Source organism: Rhyacophila brunnea, unplaced genomic scaffold, assembly GCF_057557595.1.
Source record: "Rhyacophila brunnea isolate RB1 unplaced genomic scaffold, BYU_Rbru_1.0 scaffold_2, whole genome shotgun sequence".
Taxonomy (NCBI): Eukaryota; Metazoa; Arthropoda; class Insecta; order Trichoptera; family Rhyacophilidae; genus Rhyacophila; species Rhyacophila brunnea.
This window is the reverse complement of record NW_028232859.1, coordinates 19037464-19057145: the sequence shown is the minus strand read 5'-3', so window position 1 is coordinate 19057145 and position 19682 is coordinate 19037464. Positions and strand designations below refer to the sequence as shown.

At 28.2% G+C, this 19682-nt stretch overlaps 2 protein-coding genes across 2 annotated transcripts; both read right to left on the bottom strand.

Moving 5' to 3' along the window:
* Nucleotides 1-3935: 3935 nt before the first annotated feature.
* Nucleotides 3936-9302, bottom strand: LOC147072002 (monocarboxylate transporter 9-like). The gene is made up of 7 exons (XM_085946532.1): nt 9194-9302; nt 8332-8800; nt 7807-8043; nt 6572-6719; nt 5930-6074; nt 4260-4448; nt 3936-4126 (listed from the first exon to the last, which is right to left on the bottom strand). Exons 2-7 carry the CDS (start codon nt 8682-8684, stop codon nt 3999-4001), a joined length of 1200 nt encoding a protein of 399 aa, XP_085802658.1. The 5' UTR covers nt 8685-8800; nt 9194-9302; the 3' UTR covers nt 3936-3998.
* Nucleotides 9303-11897: 2595 nt separating this feature from the next.
* On the bottom strand, nt 11898-19265 carry LOC147072001 (monocarboxylate transporter 9-like). Its single transcript, XM_085947345.1, has 8 exons — nt 19071-19265; nt 15718-15844; nt 14766-15188; nt 14438-14669; nt 13852-13999; nt 13499-13643; nt 12786-12974; nt 11898-12136 (listed from the first exon to the last, which is right to left on the bottom strand). The coding sequence occupies exons 1-8, from the start codon at nt 19149-19151 to the stop codon at nt 12000-12002; spliced, it is 1482 nt and encodes a 493-aa protein (XP_085803471.1). The 5' UTR covers nt 19152-19265; the 3' UTR covers nt 11898-11999.
* Between the last annotated feature and the right edge of the window lie 417 nt (nt 19266-19682).

The following is a 19682-nucleotide window of genomic DNA, read 5'->3' as shown; positions in this document are numbered from 1 at the left end:
TAGCTCTTGTAGACTGGGCATCCACATTAAACACATATTTAAAAACAATATGCATCTATTTTAACTCGATGACTGTTGATGCACCTGATAATAAAATATTAATACACCTTGTCTCATTTCACTTATAAGAGTTATAAGGTGTTAATAAACTTAAGTAAAAAAATACCTAAGATAAAAAAAATACTGAACATTTATGAGCTTAAGTGAACATCCCGATACGCACACTGCTTGTGAAATACCGAAATATATAAATGGACAAAAAAATAATTTTCAAGAATTCATCATTTAATGTTGTTGACCAATACTAAGACTTATGTGTGGAAAAGTTACATTGGGCTGGAATGTTGCTCGGCCCGTGTACAACTGGTGGACAAGTTTTATCAAACAGTCGCACTAAATGACCACAAGGACGCTCTCCGGTGGATAAACGAAATCATAAAGTTCGGTGGATGTACGTGGCAGCGAAGAATTAAGGAAAAGTGGAATGTGCTAGGAGAGGCCTTTATCCAGCAGTAGATCGTCCCCGGCTGAAGATGATATAACGATAATTTGTAATGAAATAATTACAGTAAATATAATATTATATCTCATTGTATTATGAATTCTCTCAGGCTGATTATATTTTCGCTGGAATCTTGATTCGTCTTCTTGTCACACGCAGCTCACTTAGTCCACTCTTCCTTTTCTTCGGCTAAATGTATTGTATGCTTTACTTAGCCAACCACTTGACCTGTGTCCTTCTAACCCGACTCGCCTGCCGTACTTGCTTGCTTTCGTTGTTTGCGAGGGACTCGTACTGTAAACTTGATCAATGATGCCATTACTCTGGCACGAGGCGAGTTTGTCTTATTTTTTATTGTGCCTTTGTACAGTCGAGTTTACAATAATAATTATGACGAATAAAAATCGCAATCTACTGCTACTTTAACTGTGCTAGACTGGGTACGGAGAGGGGTTCAGTGTACATAATACGAGGAACGCAGTTTATTTTGTGATTTGTCTACCTGAGTATAAGTGGCAAGAATCAATTTCAAATGAATGATATTATTATAGTATATAATATCGTACATTACACAATTGGTCATTGATAGATCGTGACTTTCAAACCCCACGCTTATATTCTCCTATAAGTTGGACACATTTTAGTGGAGTGTCAATCAATGAATAACATATATTATAATATTCACAGCGAACCTGGGTCAATGAGAAATGGGACCAGTCTCAGTCAATAAAAACTAGAATTTAAATCTCAAGAAAGGCCTTAGCAATCAAGATCTTAACAAAGGTATGAGACTGCATATGGTTCGTTGTTATGTTCTCTCAATTGTTTTTTTATGGTATGAAAGAATGCACGCTAAACCAAAAGATGTCACGGAGAGTTGAAAAACATTCAAGATTTTCCCCAAACTCCTTGGACTGACTCGGTGACAATAATGTTGAAGTTCTCAAATGAATAGGGAAGGATCAACCACTAACTGAACTGTTCTGGGTAGCAAATAATAAGGCAAAGATGGCCTTATCATTCGATTCATGATCCTCAGTCATGTCATAAGATATCGACAAAAAATAAGAAGAATGATGTTATCAAATAATATGTACCTACTTAACATATAGCATAAGTCAACGTGCTTATAATATTATCATAACAGTATTTGTACGAAAATGTGTGCGCGAATACCAAGTTAGTACCTCGTAGTTGATAGTTGATACATGTGTGCATATAAAGTTTTTATTTACGAGTAGTTAAAATATATTATATCCTAGTACATATAATATTCGTGAGGAATTTCGAATAAAGATTATTAATTCTCTCTAAAGATACGAATATATGATTTAGAATGAATATAATATAATGTACGTAATCATGTAAAAGTCTTACGGGGTCGACTCACTTGTCGCGTTACATGTCTTATTCACAAAATCGTAAACATACAACTCAGCATGATAAAAGTATAACATTCGTATCGCAGAATGTTTGAGCACAGCGATAATGCCGTTTTTTATGATGCAATTCTAAAGCTCAACAAAGTCGTTTATGAATAGTACAATTTGTCGTTATGCTAGTAGTAAGTAGATGGAAAAGAAAATGTGTCAATGTTTTCTCTACTTAGAAGCCCGTCAAGTTGTATCTGAATGAAACAATGTAATATTTAAAGATATATTTTGCAGAAGTAGTACAATCGATTGAAACAATTAGTAAATACATAATTAACGACAAAATAATGTAAAATATTATTAATATAATATTATACAGTTATCGGTTATAATTTTTTTTATTCAACTTATAAAAAAATTAAATTAAAAAAATCTTAAAATTATATATTATTTAAATATTAGTTTACCTATGAATTTATAAGCAAGTGCAAGTACGTTAAGACTAAAATTTTGATAGATCCTGACGACGGCTAGGAATCAAATTATGTAGATACGTACTTAGTTTTGATACCTTGTTTCAAACAGTAAAAGCCTATTGCCAATATTAACGAAATTTGATAAAAGTTGTTGTATGCAATTGGAAAAGCACATTGGCCTCAACTGGTGTGAAGTTGATGAAATATATTAGATTATAAATATAAAATTTCAAAAAATTAATCTTGCAATTTATAATCGAAAATAATATACATACTTTGAAAACATCTCAGATATATTATACCTACTTGAAAAATGTGAAACGTGTCAAATTACGACGAAATTATATAGCAGCTTTCACATTTATGAAGTGTTTCATAAAATGTGTTAATTTTGGCAGACGGCTTTTATGTTTGTAATCAAAGTATTAATTATCTTAATTACTCATGTTCTCTCAAAAATTTTGTTGTAGTTTACTTGCACTTGCTAATAATTTGACGCACATGGGTCAATTGGTAAATACATTGGCGCAAATCCAGTGCATGCGGGATCGAGTCCCGCTGGGCTTCATATTTTTTTCAAATAGATTTTTACCATGAGGTAGATATACAATATAAATACTATATCTGAGGTATTTTAAAATTAGGTATGTTCGATAAAAAATGTTACATTCTCAAAATTTATGAATTATTGGTTGAATAAAAAAATAGTATAGGAAATAATAATATGGTGAATTATTATGACACATTTTTGAGATTTATAGAAAAAATATAATATATTTTGCCTGACACTAAAATATATTTTGGAAAAATATCGTACTTGTTATTGTCTAATCCTAGGATAAAAAAATATTTATCCCGTAATCCTGGTATTCCAATCCCTAGTTTATAAGAGTCTAGATCCAGTTCACCGCACCCATTTATAAAAACTTGTTACAATACTTAAAAAACTTACGTTTATAAAAAATGATTGAATTGAAAGATTACTTAAAAACTATAGTATATATGGCAAAATATTTGATTGATTAAATGTTCAATATATATTATATTTTATGGAAAAGAGGGAATGCGAAGTTTTCTACTTTGCATTGCTTTGAATTGATGTTACTAGATGGCACTATACTCAGAACTATCAGGGAAATTTTCCACTTGTGGAAAATGGTAGTTTTCCCGACTAAAAGGAATTGTATTTAATTCTACTTTCATTATTCAAACTTCCTAGATGGAGATGTCAGATTTGTTATTCGTACGCATAAAATGCAGTAATATTAAGATAATTCCTCCGTGCTTCATCAATTATTATTTATTATTATTTAGATTAATAATATATACACTAAAACCATAGTTTTTATTATTCAAAAGTAATCCATTGCAACTCATAATGAATATTGAAAATTTTATATTAATGATTATAAATATTTAAAATATATTTTTTTATTTTCAGGTAAGATTTCGACTAGTCCCATTAAACTTTCCAACGTCAAGGATGTACGTGAGTCATAATATTAAACCTTTTTTGCTTATACGAGTATTTAACAAGTTTTGTAAATATTTTTATTATCTTATATTGTATTTAAAGGAGGTACATAATATATTGGTATAATAACATATTATTACAATTAATATTTTTTTTTTATATTTTACTACATATTAGATACGCTGTGATTTAATTTTAAAATACCAACTTTCAATAGTCCATGGAATTAAACATAATAATGGTAAAGCAGTTAGAGTATAAAAAACAACAACAAAACTGTTAGAAAAGTCTTGAATCCAACCTGCAAAGAATATTAATGTTTAATTATTATTTTACTTTTTTTGTGCGACGCCTTTAGTATATTTTTCTAATCTATGAATTTGGTACTGACCAAATATTAAAATATAACAAGGTTATATAGAGTTTATAAATACCAATAATGGGTGATAGAATAGTTGCGATGTTTCCCATGAAAAATACTGAGAGTCCATAAGCAGCTGTAAATTTTTCTGGAATATATTCTGCGTAGACTAGATGCACGGGGATATTTAAAATACCTCGTAAAAATCCGATGCTTACCAAAATTACTAGGAATGTCCAATATTGAGTGCATTGTATAAATACTAGAATAAAAGAAAAATAAATAATTACACCGGAAACTATGTATTATAATAACATAACAATATGTAAGTACTAGGTACTAATATAATAGTATACATATAAATGCAATGTATAATATTTGTAATGTCAACGTATGAATCAATACCATTAACTGTCAAACAAGAATAATAGTAATCAAATGAGGAATGCCTTCAAATTTATTATTTAATTTTAGGCTCCCGTGGTGTACGGATCTGCCAATTTACGTAATTTAAAGCTTTTTATAATTAAAATATGTAAAACGAGTGATGTTCGAATTATTATTAATATACTTTTAGTTTATTGCGAAGAATAAAGGGAGTTGCATCTAAAAAGAGAGCCAATACATTATTTAAACACGCCTATAGTACGCGTTGCCACCATAATAGGTACGTCACTAGAAGTCTTCTACATGCGACTACAGCGACAATAATTTATTCTATTAATATATTTTATGTTCCGCATACATTATCGCCAAACTAAAAGCATGCTTTGCAAGACATTTATCCACTTGTAAAGTCAGTATCCATCTTTTTTTATTGCCTCTATAGTCTGATGTAGAATTGGAGAGGTTTCGTAAACGATTTTTTATGTCCATCTGTGCTTAGTAATCGTTGACATTATCTTTTTGAAAGATAAATTTTCTGCCATATTTATGGATCAATCAGGGATACAATAATTAGAGGTGAATGCATGTCTTTTATTTCTTATAATATAACACAATTCACTTAATTAAGATTAGTGGATAATGCAGGCTTGGTCATACACCGTGTAAATGATAATGATTCGGCAAAAAGAACAATTTCGAACAATCCGGATGAATTTATTTAAGAAGTTTGATATAATTATGAATTATTTATCCGCAATAAAACACATACCTACATAGGTTTTTTTTTAAATTAAAATCACTACAGTACCTCAGTACAGTCACCTACACAAGAAATATTTTACGACACGTGTTTTGCACAAATTCATTCATACTCAGTACTACAACCTAATATGGATTTTGACCGCCTTCAGAAAATATGTCCACTATATTCTATTGCCGCAAGGATACTGTAGTTCTTTTTACACAAGTCAATCATATAATCACTCTAGTTTTCCCTTTCTGATCTATCAAAAAGTTGTATTTTAGGTGGTTACGTGTTTTACACCCTTAAGTAATGACCTGCCCAACGAAATTGCCTCAAATATACGTGTAATATGGCAGGCATCATTACACAATGAATTTTGCTCACATAATGAGCTTCGTGAAGTATTTAATTGATACATGTGTCCAAACTTGTGAAAACAACTGATAGAAATATTATGTCTTCAATTATGTAAACAAATTAAAGTAGCAATACATGAAAATATGTACTTAAAGCATACGTACTTAGGTATTTACAATAAGCATAAGGTTAATATTAATACAATATAATGTAGGTATTGTAATATTTTGTTAATATTATAATATTGTTCTTACATATTTTTGCTATGCACGTTGATAATAGTGAGTAGAAAAATAAATCTCTACTGTTGAATTGATAGAATTTGCTGATAATGGCTAAAAATCCTCTTGACAGCACATCAGCTGTCGCCATTAAGGATAGGCAATAGGCAACATCTGTCTGAAAATATAATGAGATATTTTGATTTATTACGAAAATAATATAAGTTTGCGTTTTAATAATAAATATAAATTGTATTGACACATACAAGTAAATAAAAAGTCATGGAATGAGTATTATCATATGTGTATAGATTTTAAAGGGTTTTGAATCGTTATTACCACGTTTTTATTAGCTCGTATTTTTGTTTGTCCAGTACAATTTTTTTTCTTGTGTGTCCAGTCCTAGCAACTAAATTATTAATATATACGTGCGTTACTATGGAAATCTATATGAAATGTCAAAATAACATTTCAGTATTCTATATTTATTCAGTATTTCTATCAAGTATTTATTAATACATAGAATTGTCAAGTTTATATGATTCAACAGAAAATTTAAAAACGTGGTAAGTATATTAAAGTTCTTTTTATCTTGTAATTATTTTTGTTCATTTCGGTTAAATTAAAAAAATATATTATATCATATGGAAAATGATTCATAAATTATTAACTTACAGTTGAAAATCCTAACGTGTAAAGATAAAGTGGCAACAAAAGCGAAAATGTAAAGTCAGTATATATGCCAACAGCGATTCCTGTCATTATATTCAGCAAAACAAAATCGTTTAATAAATCCAAATCCAAAAATTTAACGATTTTATTCCTAAAATAAAAATTAAAACCATTATATTATGACTTATGTTATTTTTGGTTTATTTTAAAATTTGAATACGAATAATAATAAATTTGAATATAACAACAGTTTTTCAGTAAAATTAATAAATCTGAAAGATAGGTACAATGTGGGTTTTTTTCTTTCTGAGACCTCGTGAAATTTGACATTTTTTTATATCAGTCACTTGCTCAACCCATTAGGTCCGTGAATTTGTATCCATTTGAATTTGTCGGAGCCGAGATTCGAACCCAAGACCCACGACTTCTTAATCAAATATCATTAAATGCTAACACCGCGTCTGGCGCGTTTGAAGTAGTTGGCCATTAGATATAATTAACATTATATTTAAATGTGGTAATTAAAACGTAATTAACTGGTCAGCAGTGAATGTATTAAAGCGAATCCTCTACCTACCAGAGGCACCTAGCGGAACAATACGAAGCTTGAAAATTTAGAATTTAGAATTTAAACTATATTAATTAATAAAAAAAATATGTAAGTACTTACATTGAAAAGAATTTTTTTTTTATTTTAAGTGAAAGACAAGCTTACAATTAAAAAAATAAATAGGTAATGTGAATTTGTTAAAAGATCCCATCTTATTCTTACATATTATTTTATGGTCAAATCCATTATTAAATTTTAATATAGTGTCATGAAGAGATTTTTGACTAAGTCATAGTTTTAATATATTTTATATTTATTTTAAACAACATCGATTTTCATAAAAATATAAATTTTTATTACTTAAAATCCTTTTTATTTATATCGCAATGTCTTGTAATTATGTTTTACTTAGAGAGACTATAAATAAAATATATTTGCTTTTTATGTTTAGATAATAAAAAATTGATCAATTTATTAAAAAAATATAAATTATCAATAAATTGTCTCAAATTTTAAGTATCATATTTTTCCGCTAGGTGCCTCTGGTAGGGTGGACTATTCACCTTAACAGAATTCAATATTAAAAGTATTGAGTTTAATTTAAACACATCTAAAATACAATGTAATTATAAAACTTCTGCATAATTGGCGAATTATTAATTTAGTTCAATTTAATAACAATACTTACCAAATTCGATTTTCGGCGTTTCTTTCATTTATTTTGTCATTTATTAAATTTGTATAAGATATAGCTTTTATAACAGATACTGGGACAGTTAAATAGTATGTTGGATTCTGCATAGAATATCTTTTCGATTTATTAAAACTTTGAGTAAATTCGTTTTCAGTTTTGAACTTTAAATTACCAAAGCTTGTTGATTTATCTATGGTGTTCGACTTTATATTTGTCGGTTCGTCTGTAATTTTTTATTAACACATTAATAAATACATAGTAATCTAATAAACTATTTCTTTTATTCAACGAATAAGATACAATATTTGAAAAATGTAACATTCTATATTTTGAATATATAAAAACAACTACTATTTTAAATCGTCGTAATTATTTAGTAAGATGCCCGTAGCTTAATTGGAAAAGCATACTGGCGTGAATCCAGCAGATACAGGTTCAAGTCCCGACTGGTGTCGTAGTTTTTCTACAAAATGATTTTTTCTAGTGTGTATATGTATGAAATATTTTCAAATTCAATACAAAGTAATCGTTGGGTTAATAGTTTTGTTATAATTTGCCTTGCTTTTTAAATATTCTTCGTATTTTTTTGTTCCAACAATATTATGCCATGTCACTGGAAGTAGAGATATAGCACAAACAATCGTATTAGCAACAAATCCTGCCTGTATCGTAAGAGTCCCTCGAAAGCCATAGACACTCAAAAGCCAAGAAAAAGCTAAAGGGTATATTAAATCCCCCAATCCTATAGCTGATTGACATATGCTCATCATCATTACACGTTTCTTCTCAAAATAGCAGTTGAAGGTGGTGAAAACGGATGTGGTTAAAATTCCAATACCAAATCCTTGCAAAAGGCTGATGGTTACAAACATTTGGTATGTTGATGTGATGAAAATAGTCGCAACCCATCCTGCTGTGTATAATATTGCACCAAAGATTGCGACACTTCTTATACTATATCTTTTTGTTGCGATGTTTGTGATTATTCCTAAAACATAATATATAAATAAAATATCCTGAATTAGATTCCATTATTTAAAATAATCTATTTTTTATTAACAACTTAATATAGACATGGTATATTGATCTAGCCATATTTATTGAGAATATATAATATGCAAAAGTCTTAGAATAATACAATTATAGGTACTTGTAATAAAAATCGTGCAGAGTGGGATTCAAATATACATTAGAGATCATCCACAATTACGTAGGTAATAGGGATTATCTCCAAAGATGAAACTGCACTCGAATTGGCCCGATGTGCACTTGAACCCTATTCGGTCAAAGATTTTAGTAAAATACATAATTTAAATTAAAAAAATTAGAATATATTAAATCCTTACACTATTGGTATTATCATTATAATTTATCCACATACCTGAAAATGCTATGACTGTTGAAGTGACTGCTGGAATAATTGCGATAATTCCAACTGTTGCATTGGTTTCAATAAAAAAATCGTTGAATATCAAACCAAAAGACGTTGTATAGCCATAACAGCAAATCTTAAATAAAGTTTACAATCAATGTTTTATATTAAGATAAAAAGAAATTATTATCTAGATAAATAAGGTCGGTATTACACTATAAGTTTTTTGATTTTTATATTAGTGACATTTACTTATACATTATATATGTATTAAATCCTAAATTGTTATTTTGAAAATAATTGTATATACGTACCTATTAATACATTCACATACTCGGTGTGTATTGTGACAAAAAATATTGAACGATATGATAATATATAATAAAGAAAAAAAATGAAAACAATTTGGGAAGAATTCATATAATTTTGTATGTAGTAAAGATGGTTATTGGTCGTACCTATATTTTAAGTCACATAAATAATATGCTATCAAGTTTTAATAGTAATAATCAACACTGAGTGTTATTTATAGGATCTTTGAAAATAAAACAACTAATGGATAGTTTTCATTGTGCATGAAAGAAACACAGTTTCTTAAAGAAAGCAAGCAAAATGAGAAAATCACTCACAGATAAATCAACAATGAAGACATGGATTACTTATGAATCAAAAAAATTTAAATAATAATTATCTTTTATTCATACTTAAAATAAATTATAAATTTTGTAGATGACACATGAGTTAATACAAAAACATTACAATTATGCACTATTGAATAAAAATAATATGAATGTATCTTTAATATTTCAATTTTAATTAAAATTTACTTACAATTATTGTCAAAACAAGAGATGCACTTATAACATAACCCCAGCCCCCGTCTGGAGGAATATTTTTCTTATTTACTTGTGTCATTATATTATTATTATTATCTTACTAATGTTATACATAATATTAGAAACATATTATTTCGTAAGTTGGTATACGCTAAACTACTGTAAATGACTTGTATAAGAATTGTGAAATTTCAACTAAAGACAACCGAATGAATAATTATGTATGTTCCTATTTAAACAACTGGTTTGACTATAAATTCATTATAGTATTGTTAAAAATACTTCCGCAAGTTTTCTTGTATTTTTGTATGATTAACATAGTAACAATTTAAAGATAATATAAGGAGTAATAAAAATAAGATTTTAAAATTAATATTAATTCAACGACTCTACATTGCATATTTTTTTGAAGATACTTTTTTGGCGCGTTTGGTAAATCATATCAGAGTGTATTTTTGGCGTGTGACATGTATCACATAATTTATTTTTTCACACGAAAAAAAACGCACTCGATTGGACGCACACGCCACCGATTGTTCGGTTATCTGCCGAACGCACTATATTTCCGCCACGGTATGGAACTGCAATCGTGACGATTATACAGTATAATATTATAGTTTAGAATTGTTCCGTTGCCTAGGCACCGAATTTATTATTGTCGGCCATTTGCAATTACTTACGTAAACAAACGATTAAACGTCACAGTGACAGTTGGTACTTTTAAAATAAAAATAACGAGAAACCAATATATTATTTAGTAATATTAGTTAAAGTGTATAGAAATAAACCAACGGCGTTCTTTTTTCCTGAGTGTGTAATTTAACAAGATAATTAAGAGCTAGTCAAAGAATCTAGTTTATCACAAGTGGTGTTTTTGTTTTGTTACGCCAAAGAAGTATAACTTCTAACGCGCGTACATAAGTACACATACCGTTTTTTTTTAATTAACTTTATAATAATATTATGATAGTTTCCTTTTGAACGATTTGTAATTAAAATGTATGGCCAACATGTATTATCACAATGTGCATCTTAGGCTTACTTCTAATAAGTTGAGCGAATAGTAAATACACTTTTCTTGTAAAAAAAAAACTGGAAAATCTAAGATATGATCAAAATCCATATTGGCACAGAACCGATCTTATTATGTGCAAAGTTCCTCAGGCGCTGGGCGTACATATTGTATGTTTCTCCTTAGAATATGTTACTTTATCAGTTTAGGTTTGTTTTAGCAAACGAAAACTTTGTACCTACTGTAAAAGGTTGGACATCTTAAACTTTTCCTTTAATATTAAATCCCATTATCATAATATATAATAAATCAGGGGTTCAAAAACTTTTTCGTCAAAAGAAACAATTTTTAAATTAAAGACAAACATTATTTTATACTCTTTATACTAAAAAATAATAATTACATTTTTCACCATTATTGTGATTTATGGAATTGTTTATTTGAAACTAAATCCTGCAATCTAGCTTCAAATTTTGTGGTGTTAATACGCAACATAGATGCGATATTATGGTTGTCCATTAATTTTGATCTTTGTTTGATTTATTAATGCTCATTGTAGAAAATTTTTTCACAAATATAGGTACTTCCAAGTAAATAACCGATTTGATGAGCAAGTTTAATATGTAAAATAAAAATGTCAGGAAAATACTCTTTTACTCACCTAAAAATATTTAATCTTCCGGGGAGCTCATTTTGAACGTATTTCTGAGGTTATAATTTGATTTTATCAATAATTATTTTTACCACGTCAGGTCTGCTACCAAGAGCACAAAGCCCAGTCGCTTTAGATGGTTCAATTGCCCCAAGACTGAACAATGAATATTACATTTTATGAATATTATCACGATCATATCAATACATTTCCAGCTTTAATTATTTCTAAATTACTACAATATTCGATTGAATTAAAATACTTAACTTATTATAATGAAATAAAACAAACATACTACATATATGATAGTTTTCACTATTTATTTCTATAGCGATGTGATTTTCTTTTAAAATACCAATATTCGATAGTCCATGGGATTAAACATAGTAATGGCAAGGCAGAAAGAACGTAAAATACAACAGCATAGCTATTTGTATAGTCTTGAATCCAACCTGTAAAAAAACGTATACTATTATTTTATTATTTATTCAATTTAATGTTATAATGTCTGTCAGAAAAAATCTATAAATGCATTCTTGTGATGTATCTACAAAAATTTTGTTCTTATAATAATTTTCATGACCTAAATACATTTTATAAATCATCAGCCTGAATCCATCGCCGCTGTATGATTGCATCTGCAATTTAATTTTACTCTTCTCGGTCTTTTGAATTGCGCTGCTATGTTTACGAGAACCAAATAACTCTTATGACTTAATAATTCATTTTCGTCTTTTCCATACTTGCATATTGCACATTTACATAACACATTAATTATATCTAATGGCCAAGTACTCCAAACGCGCCAGTTGCGGTGTTAGCACTAAATGAACCATTTTTAAAATAAAAAATACGCAGTAAGAAAATTTTCAAAATTTAACAAGTCATTACATTTTTCAAGTTTTTGTTGTGAAAATGTTTATAATAAGATTTAAGTATTGTTTTAAAATATGCATGGACAGACAGAACATATACACGACTTTAAAGATCGAAGATCTCGCTTATGGCTTGATAGTACATACAAAATTTGGCATGTTCACTCATGGCATTTTATGGGCTATATTATGATGTATAGGTACCATATTATATTTATAGACCTACCTACTATCGGTGATAGAATCATCGTAATGTTTCCCATGAAAAAAATAGAAAGTCCATAGGCAGCCGTAAATTTTTCTGGAATATACTCCGCATAAACCAGGTGCATCGGGATATTTAAAATACCCCGTAAAAATCCTATTATTACCAACAATATTAGAAATGTCCAATATTGTCTGCATTGTATAAATACTGAAATAAAATAAAATAAAATAAAATAATATGATTGCATACTATCAATACAATGTTCAATTTATTATCCAACCTAAATAAAATACTTATATTCATACTATTTCAAATATAACTCTCTAACTGTATCTTAAATGATTATTTAAAAGTAATTATGTAAAAATATGTAGTTCTAATAATTGTTTATTTAAAAAAAAATAGGTCATATTCACACTGTTGTTAAAGCTGAAAAGAGCAACAGTACGTGGCCATCTGTGTATATATACGTGAGCGTTACAGTTTATAATTTTGTGTAACGAAAAAATTAGCGGGTTTTATGGACAACCAAATGTGGCCCTTGTAGGGCAAGTATAAGATTGCTACTGCAAAAAAATAAAAAAAATAGTTAAGGCTTTCTAATTTTATATACTTTAAATAAACGCTGTGTATAAGATAACTATGTATAAAATATCACTGATATTAAGTATAATATTACATAATGTATTATTTAAAAGCAATATTAAAGAATATAATATAATATCACTTACTTATTCTTGCTATACATGTGGCTAAAAGTGGATAAAAAAATAAATCCCTGCTTTTGAATTGATAAAATTTGCTTAGAATAGCCAAAAAAGCTCGTGATAGTACATCGGCTGTAGCCATTAGAGATATACAACTGGCAATATCCGGCTGTAAAAATATCATAATAATATGAATTTATTATTTGGTTAATTATTAAGAAAACGATATAGGAGTTATGTAAAATTATTTTTGAGCAAAGGTCATAAATTATATTTATCTGGTATGTTTGTTGATGTTGATTCTATGATATTAAATTTTACTTATAGCTCTATATATATTTTTTTAAATAATATTAGTATATAATTATTTAACTCACCGTTGTTAATCCTATTGAATAAAGATATAGTGGCAATAAAAGAGAAAATGTATAGTCAGTGAACATGCCAATTGCAATACCCAGCATTATGTTTAGCAAAACGACATCTTTTAAAAGATCTAGATCCAAAAAACTGACGATTTGTTTCCTAAAATATTATTACAAATAGTTATAGAAATATTTACCATTTTTGTTAAAATCTAAAAATATATTTAAAAAAATAATTAAGGAAATTACTGAGTAGTACTCAATGTTGTAATTAGCTCTAAAATAATTATATATGGATCTCAGCTGCCTCACTATAGCTACTTTCTCAGCATATTATTAGGTATATGCTTCGGCATTAAAAAACATGTGAATTTCCAGACCTGGGATTCAAACCCAGGATTTATAAGGTAATTATACTTACAATAATTATAACGTTACGTCTTGGCCATCGCATACTCGACAAATATTTATTTTTTAATAGGAATTAAAAAAATACAATTATTTACAGAAACATATTAGTTTTTCAATTTTACTACATCTAACGTTCCTACAAAATTTTCAGTATTCATATATATATATTGTTGTTTTTCAAACCAACCAAATTCCATTATCGACAGTTTTTTTATCCAATGCGTCGCTTTCTAAATGTACCAAAGATGCATCTTTTAAAATTGAAACAGAGGTTGTACAATTTGTTGAATTTTGTATTGAATTTCTTCTGCATTTGTCTACAATTTGGTAAACGTTCTTTTGATTTTCTATTTCATTCGTTAAATTTCCGACACTTGCTGATTTATTTGTGACGATGGATTTTGGTTGTGGCAGTTTTTCTGAAAATTTGACATTTAATTAGAATGTAAACTTAGCTAGTTTAGATTATTTCAATATTTTTTTAAAGTTTGTTAATGTAATTCATATATTTTTACCTAGTAATACTTTTGTGTAAATATCAATTGTTTTCAAATGCCATTTGACTGGATGTAAAGACATGGCGCAGACAAACGTATTAGCAACAATAGCAGATTGTATTAGCACAGTTCCACGAAAGCCATAAGTCTCCAAAAGCCATGCAAGTAATAAGGGATACACCATGGCACCCAAACCTATCACTAGTTGGCAAATGCTCATCACCATGACCCGTTTTTTATCGAAATAGCTATTATAAGTACTGAAAACTGTGGTGTTTAAAATTCCAACCCCAAAACCCTGCAGTAAACTATTAGTCAACAACATTTGATATGTCGACGTAATGAAAATTATTAACACCCATCCCGTAGTATATGATATTGCACCACATATTGCGACACAACGCACACTATATCTTTTGGTGGCAACGTTTGTGATTATTCCTGAAAATATTAGATAAATTAGACACATTTTATAAAATAATATATTGTTCACTTTGAAATATTTTATGTCATATTATTATGCTAAAATTAAGACAATAAAAATTATTTTGACAATATTTGGAAGCATACCTGCATAAAAATATTTGCGTTTATGTTCAGTGGGAATATACAATGGTGTTGTTACATATTTAATTAAGATTAATTAAATTTAATTATAATATTATATTATAAATAAAAACAAATATCAAAGTTAAATATAGTTTTTTTTACCATATTAATACATGTGTCCATGTAGTCGTAATATATTTTTAGGTTTTCACCGCGTGTTATACCTCCCTCGATATTTCGAGCTCATTGCAAAGACCATTCTCGAGAGATGAAATAAGATTGTTTCTTGAGAATGGCCTATGGAATGAGCCCCATACGGCTAGGAAAGAAGAAGGAAGAACACACTATGAAAACCTAAAAATCTATTACGATAACAAACATCCATGAAAGTCTCATACATATACACGTAGTTTGTAAATACCTGTAAATGAAACCACTGTCGCAGTGACTGCTTGGACAATGGTTATAGTTCCAACTTTTGTATTAGTTGAAACGAAAAAATCATTAAAAATTAAACCAAAAGATGAAGTATGACCAAAACAAGTTAACTGAAAAAAAATATAATTATTATTACAAACACATCCAAAAACATGATTTAATTGTTATATAATATGTGCTTATAAATATTTTGAATACGTTATCTAAATTAGGTATGTCACTATTAGACTAGGTATACCTACTATTTTGAACCATTTTTATTCGCAAACTGAGAGAATTGATAACATACATTCAAAATATCTATTAGTTAAAAATGATACGGATTTTTATTGATATTTTTCACGTTTTACTTATGGTGATTCAATAAAAATATATTGCACACGTACTTCTGTATATAATGAAAATAATCTGCTCAACTTAAAAGAAGACATGCTCAGCGTAGGTGAAAATGGAGATTTTATTGCATTTTCAAAGCACACCTCTGGACATTCCTTAAATGTTGTAGATAATCTATTTATATAATTTTGAAGCCTTATTATCTTTTATATTTATTTTAAACATTTGATGACTGCATAAAGTATTTTTATTACATACAATAGTATTCTTTTAAACCTCTCGCTCTAATGTTTTAGAATATAGTCATATTTCAGTACATGAATGTGCAGTGGTGTTAAGATTTTTTACATTTATTAATTTTTAAACGCATTTATAAAAACATCAGTATAATTTATATTGACATTATTATAGTGAAATATTTACGATAAAAAATTATATTGATAATCTCTGTGATCCCAAATTTGACAAGAATTAAGCATTTTATTATTCAAAAAATGGGAAAGATTATCACATTTGAAGACAATTCTAAAGATACTCATTATAAGCTATGTCTTTGACCATTCAAGTGTGATAAACATCCTACGAATAATGATTGCTTTATAATAATTATTGACCTAAGAATAAGGTAGTGTTTTTTTGAAATACGCCATTTCTTTTGACATTCTCCAGTGGTTTAGCTACAACATACGGCCGTAGCCATAAATTGACAAACTATAATTGAAGTAGGGAGTAAAATAATGTTAACGCGCGTGTTTAAACATGTACCTAACCGATTTTTTTAAGTTTTTTTTTAAACGGTACATGTTCAAACACGCACGTTAACACAATCTTACTCCCTACTTCAGTTTTAGTTTTTCAATTTATAGCTACGACCGTATGTTGTAGCTTAACCACTGGGGAATGCCAAAAGAAATGGCATATTTCAAAAAAACACTACCTTATTCTTAGGTCAATAATTATTATAAAGCAATCAATATTCGTAAAATATTTATCACACTTGAAAGGTCAAAAACATAGCTTATAATAAGTATTTTTAGAATTATCTTCAAATGTGTTAATTTTGCCCATTTTTTGAATAATAAAAAGACTAATTCTTGTCAAATTTCTCTTGGCAGATGATTCTTGTCAGATAATCACAGAGATTATCAATATAATTTTTTACATTGATAATCTCTTTAAAGAACACTATTTTATGTAAAACAAATACTTTATGCAGTCATCAAATGTTTAAAATAAATATAAAGGATAATAAGGCTTCAAAATTATATAAATAGATTATCTACAAAGTTTAAGGAATGTCCAGGGTTGTGCTTTGAAAATGCAATAAAAGCTCCATTTTTACTTACGCTGAGCATGTCCGCCCTTAAATCAAAAATCGTATTAAAATATTTAAAATACTTCTGTACATCCGAGCCGTAAATTTAATTTTTCCACGAATGAGTTTGTATCTAAATTATGATAATATCTACCAGAATCAGACCAAATAATACTTTAAGACTATTCACAATAGAAACCCTAAATTCTAAAAACAATAAAGCCGTAATTACATTAACATTAATAATATGCATGATTTTTTTTTGAATTGCGTTTTACTGAAGTGTCAAATAATACGATGGGAAATAATATGTCAGCTTGGCTCTCAGGTACAGCTTTAAAAAAATATAATCTAAAAACCGTTCTGCAACATTTTTGTATTGCATGTGTTTTTGAAATAAATCTTTTTGAGTCTTGTTTTTCATTTGAATCTCTTTTTAAGCAACAGAAAATTTCAAAATATTAAACCTAATATTGTAGAAAAATAGTTTTAGGGATATTATTTGTGGAATATTTTAGTTGCGGAAAAATATAAATAAGTAAAAAAAAAGTTCTGATACAATATGTTATTGATAAAAGTATGTATATTATTTAAAGTGAGTGTCAAGATGTCAAGATAACGGTTTTGTACTTATGAACACATTTCGTAACAATAAGATAACCTGCAAAGCTGTAAGCTATTTGTATGAACAGTAGACAGTGCAAATACGTCCCACCACACTCATTCTGAAATAATTATTATTGTTTAGTGTAATTTATTTCTTCAACATTTTGTTGCATGTGAAAATATATTTTGATTGCTGTTAAATTTATAATATACATTCTCGAATTGGATATAGACTAAGTTTTAGTTATGTAAGAGGTGATTCGTTTGGTTTGGTAGCATAAATACTTTTTAATATTACAATTTTTTTTTATAAATAGCTATTAGTTCAGATAACTAATAAATTATGGAAATTAATATCGATGATTGTAGTGATTTTAATTGATATCTTTTTTATCGTGGTGTATTTCATTGTTTTATGAATGTATCTGTAGAAATATGATCATTTTAATGTTTAAAAAATTATAAATAGTAATTATCATTCAATTGCATAACATAGGAAACCGTTATTTTTGGTTTTTTCGGTTTTCGTTCCGCAAAAATAACGGTTTTTTCGGTTTTTGGTTCAGTTCCGAGCGATTAATTTATGTTTCCTACACCCAAGAATTAAAAAGTATTACACCTAATATAATTGAAATGGTGAGTATGATCCTGATATGATTTAACGCGTCTATTTGAACATGTGCCGAACCGAAAAAAAACGATTTTTCCGTGTTCGTTCCTTAAAAATAACGGTTTTCAGTTCAGCTCCGAGTGATTAATTTATGTTTTCAAGACCCAATGCGTAAGACACATACGCGCCTACGATAACTTAAGCAAGAAGTATGATGCTAAGATCATATTAACGCGCGTATTTGAACATGTACCGAATCGAAAAACCGTTTTTTTCCGGTACAGTTTCAGTTTTCATTCCGTCAAAAATAACGGTTTTTCCGGTTTTCGGTTCAGTTCCGGATCAAAGCCCCGCAGAATATAGAGTTAATATTTTTTTATTTTAGCAGGGAAGTATTTATATTCTTAGTTGATATTTCAAGTACATAAATTAAAATATTAAAACGAATAAAAATAATTGCTTTACTTACGATTGTTAATACCACAGATGCACCTATAACATATCCCCAACCCCCGTCTGGGGGAACAGTTGTTTTACTTGCTGTTGTCATATTTTTTCAGATTATAAATAGGTTCCTATTTTTACTCCCATATACATTTATTTTTAGTTCATAGTTAATTTTCTTTATCTTATTTATTACATGAATAAGTGCATGAATAATAACTAAGACACGAGTGACTTGTCAAGATAAATAGAGAATACTTACTAAATTAAATATAAAGATGATACAAAGAGGAAATCTTATCGGCTGCCTAATTAAACAGTTACAGAGCACAACAATGACATTATATTATTATTTGGTGTTTTGAGCCCGGAGTAAATTGTTTGATGTGAGTATTATACATTATTATTATTAACACATTAACATTATAATATTATACGAAGTGTCTAATTACAAAAACCGAGTAATCCAATACTCAGTATTACTGAGAAATTGCAAGTTTTTATTTATTAGCTAAATAATCATTTTTTACGATAAATCCATCATTTTTTGTGTGATTTAGGGGTGCTTTTATCTGGTTTATTTAATTTACTTGAGTATTGTAAATTGTATAGTGTATATCTAACCATTCTCTCCTCC

What these genes read in the sequence shown, in the direction of transcription:
- LOC147072001 (XM_085947345.1), bottom strand. Translation starts at nt 19,151, where the DNA reads ATGACAACAGCAAGTAAAACAACTGTTCCCCCAGACGGGGGTTGGGGA. An exon ending in GACAGTGGTTTCATTTACAG is followed by an intron (nt 15,189 to 15,717) that starts GTATTTACAAAC and finishes TAATATTTTCAG; the next exon opens with GAATAATCACAAACGTTGCC. An exon ending in TTACACAAAAGTATTACTAG is followed by an intron (nt 14,670 to 14,765) that starts GTAAAAATATAT and finishes TCAAATTTTCAG; the next exon opens with AAAAACTGCCACAACCAAAA.
- LOC147072002 (XM_085946532.1), bottom strand. Translation starts at nt 8,684, where the DNA reads ATGTTTGTAACCATCAGCCTTTTGCAAGGATTTGGTATTGGAATTTTA. An exon ending in ATTAACCCAACGATTACTTT is followed by an intron (nt 8,044 to 8,331) that starts GTATTGAATTTG and finishes GTGTTAATAAAA; the next exon opens with AATTACAGACGAACCGACAA. An exon ending in TATTCTATCACCCATTATTG is followed by an intron (nt 4,127 to 4,259) that starts GTATTTATAAAC and finishes TATTCTTTGCAG; the next exon opens with GTTGGATTCAAGACTTTTCT.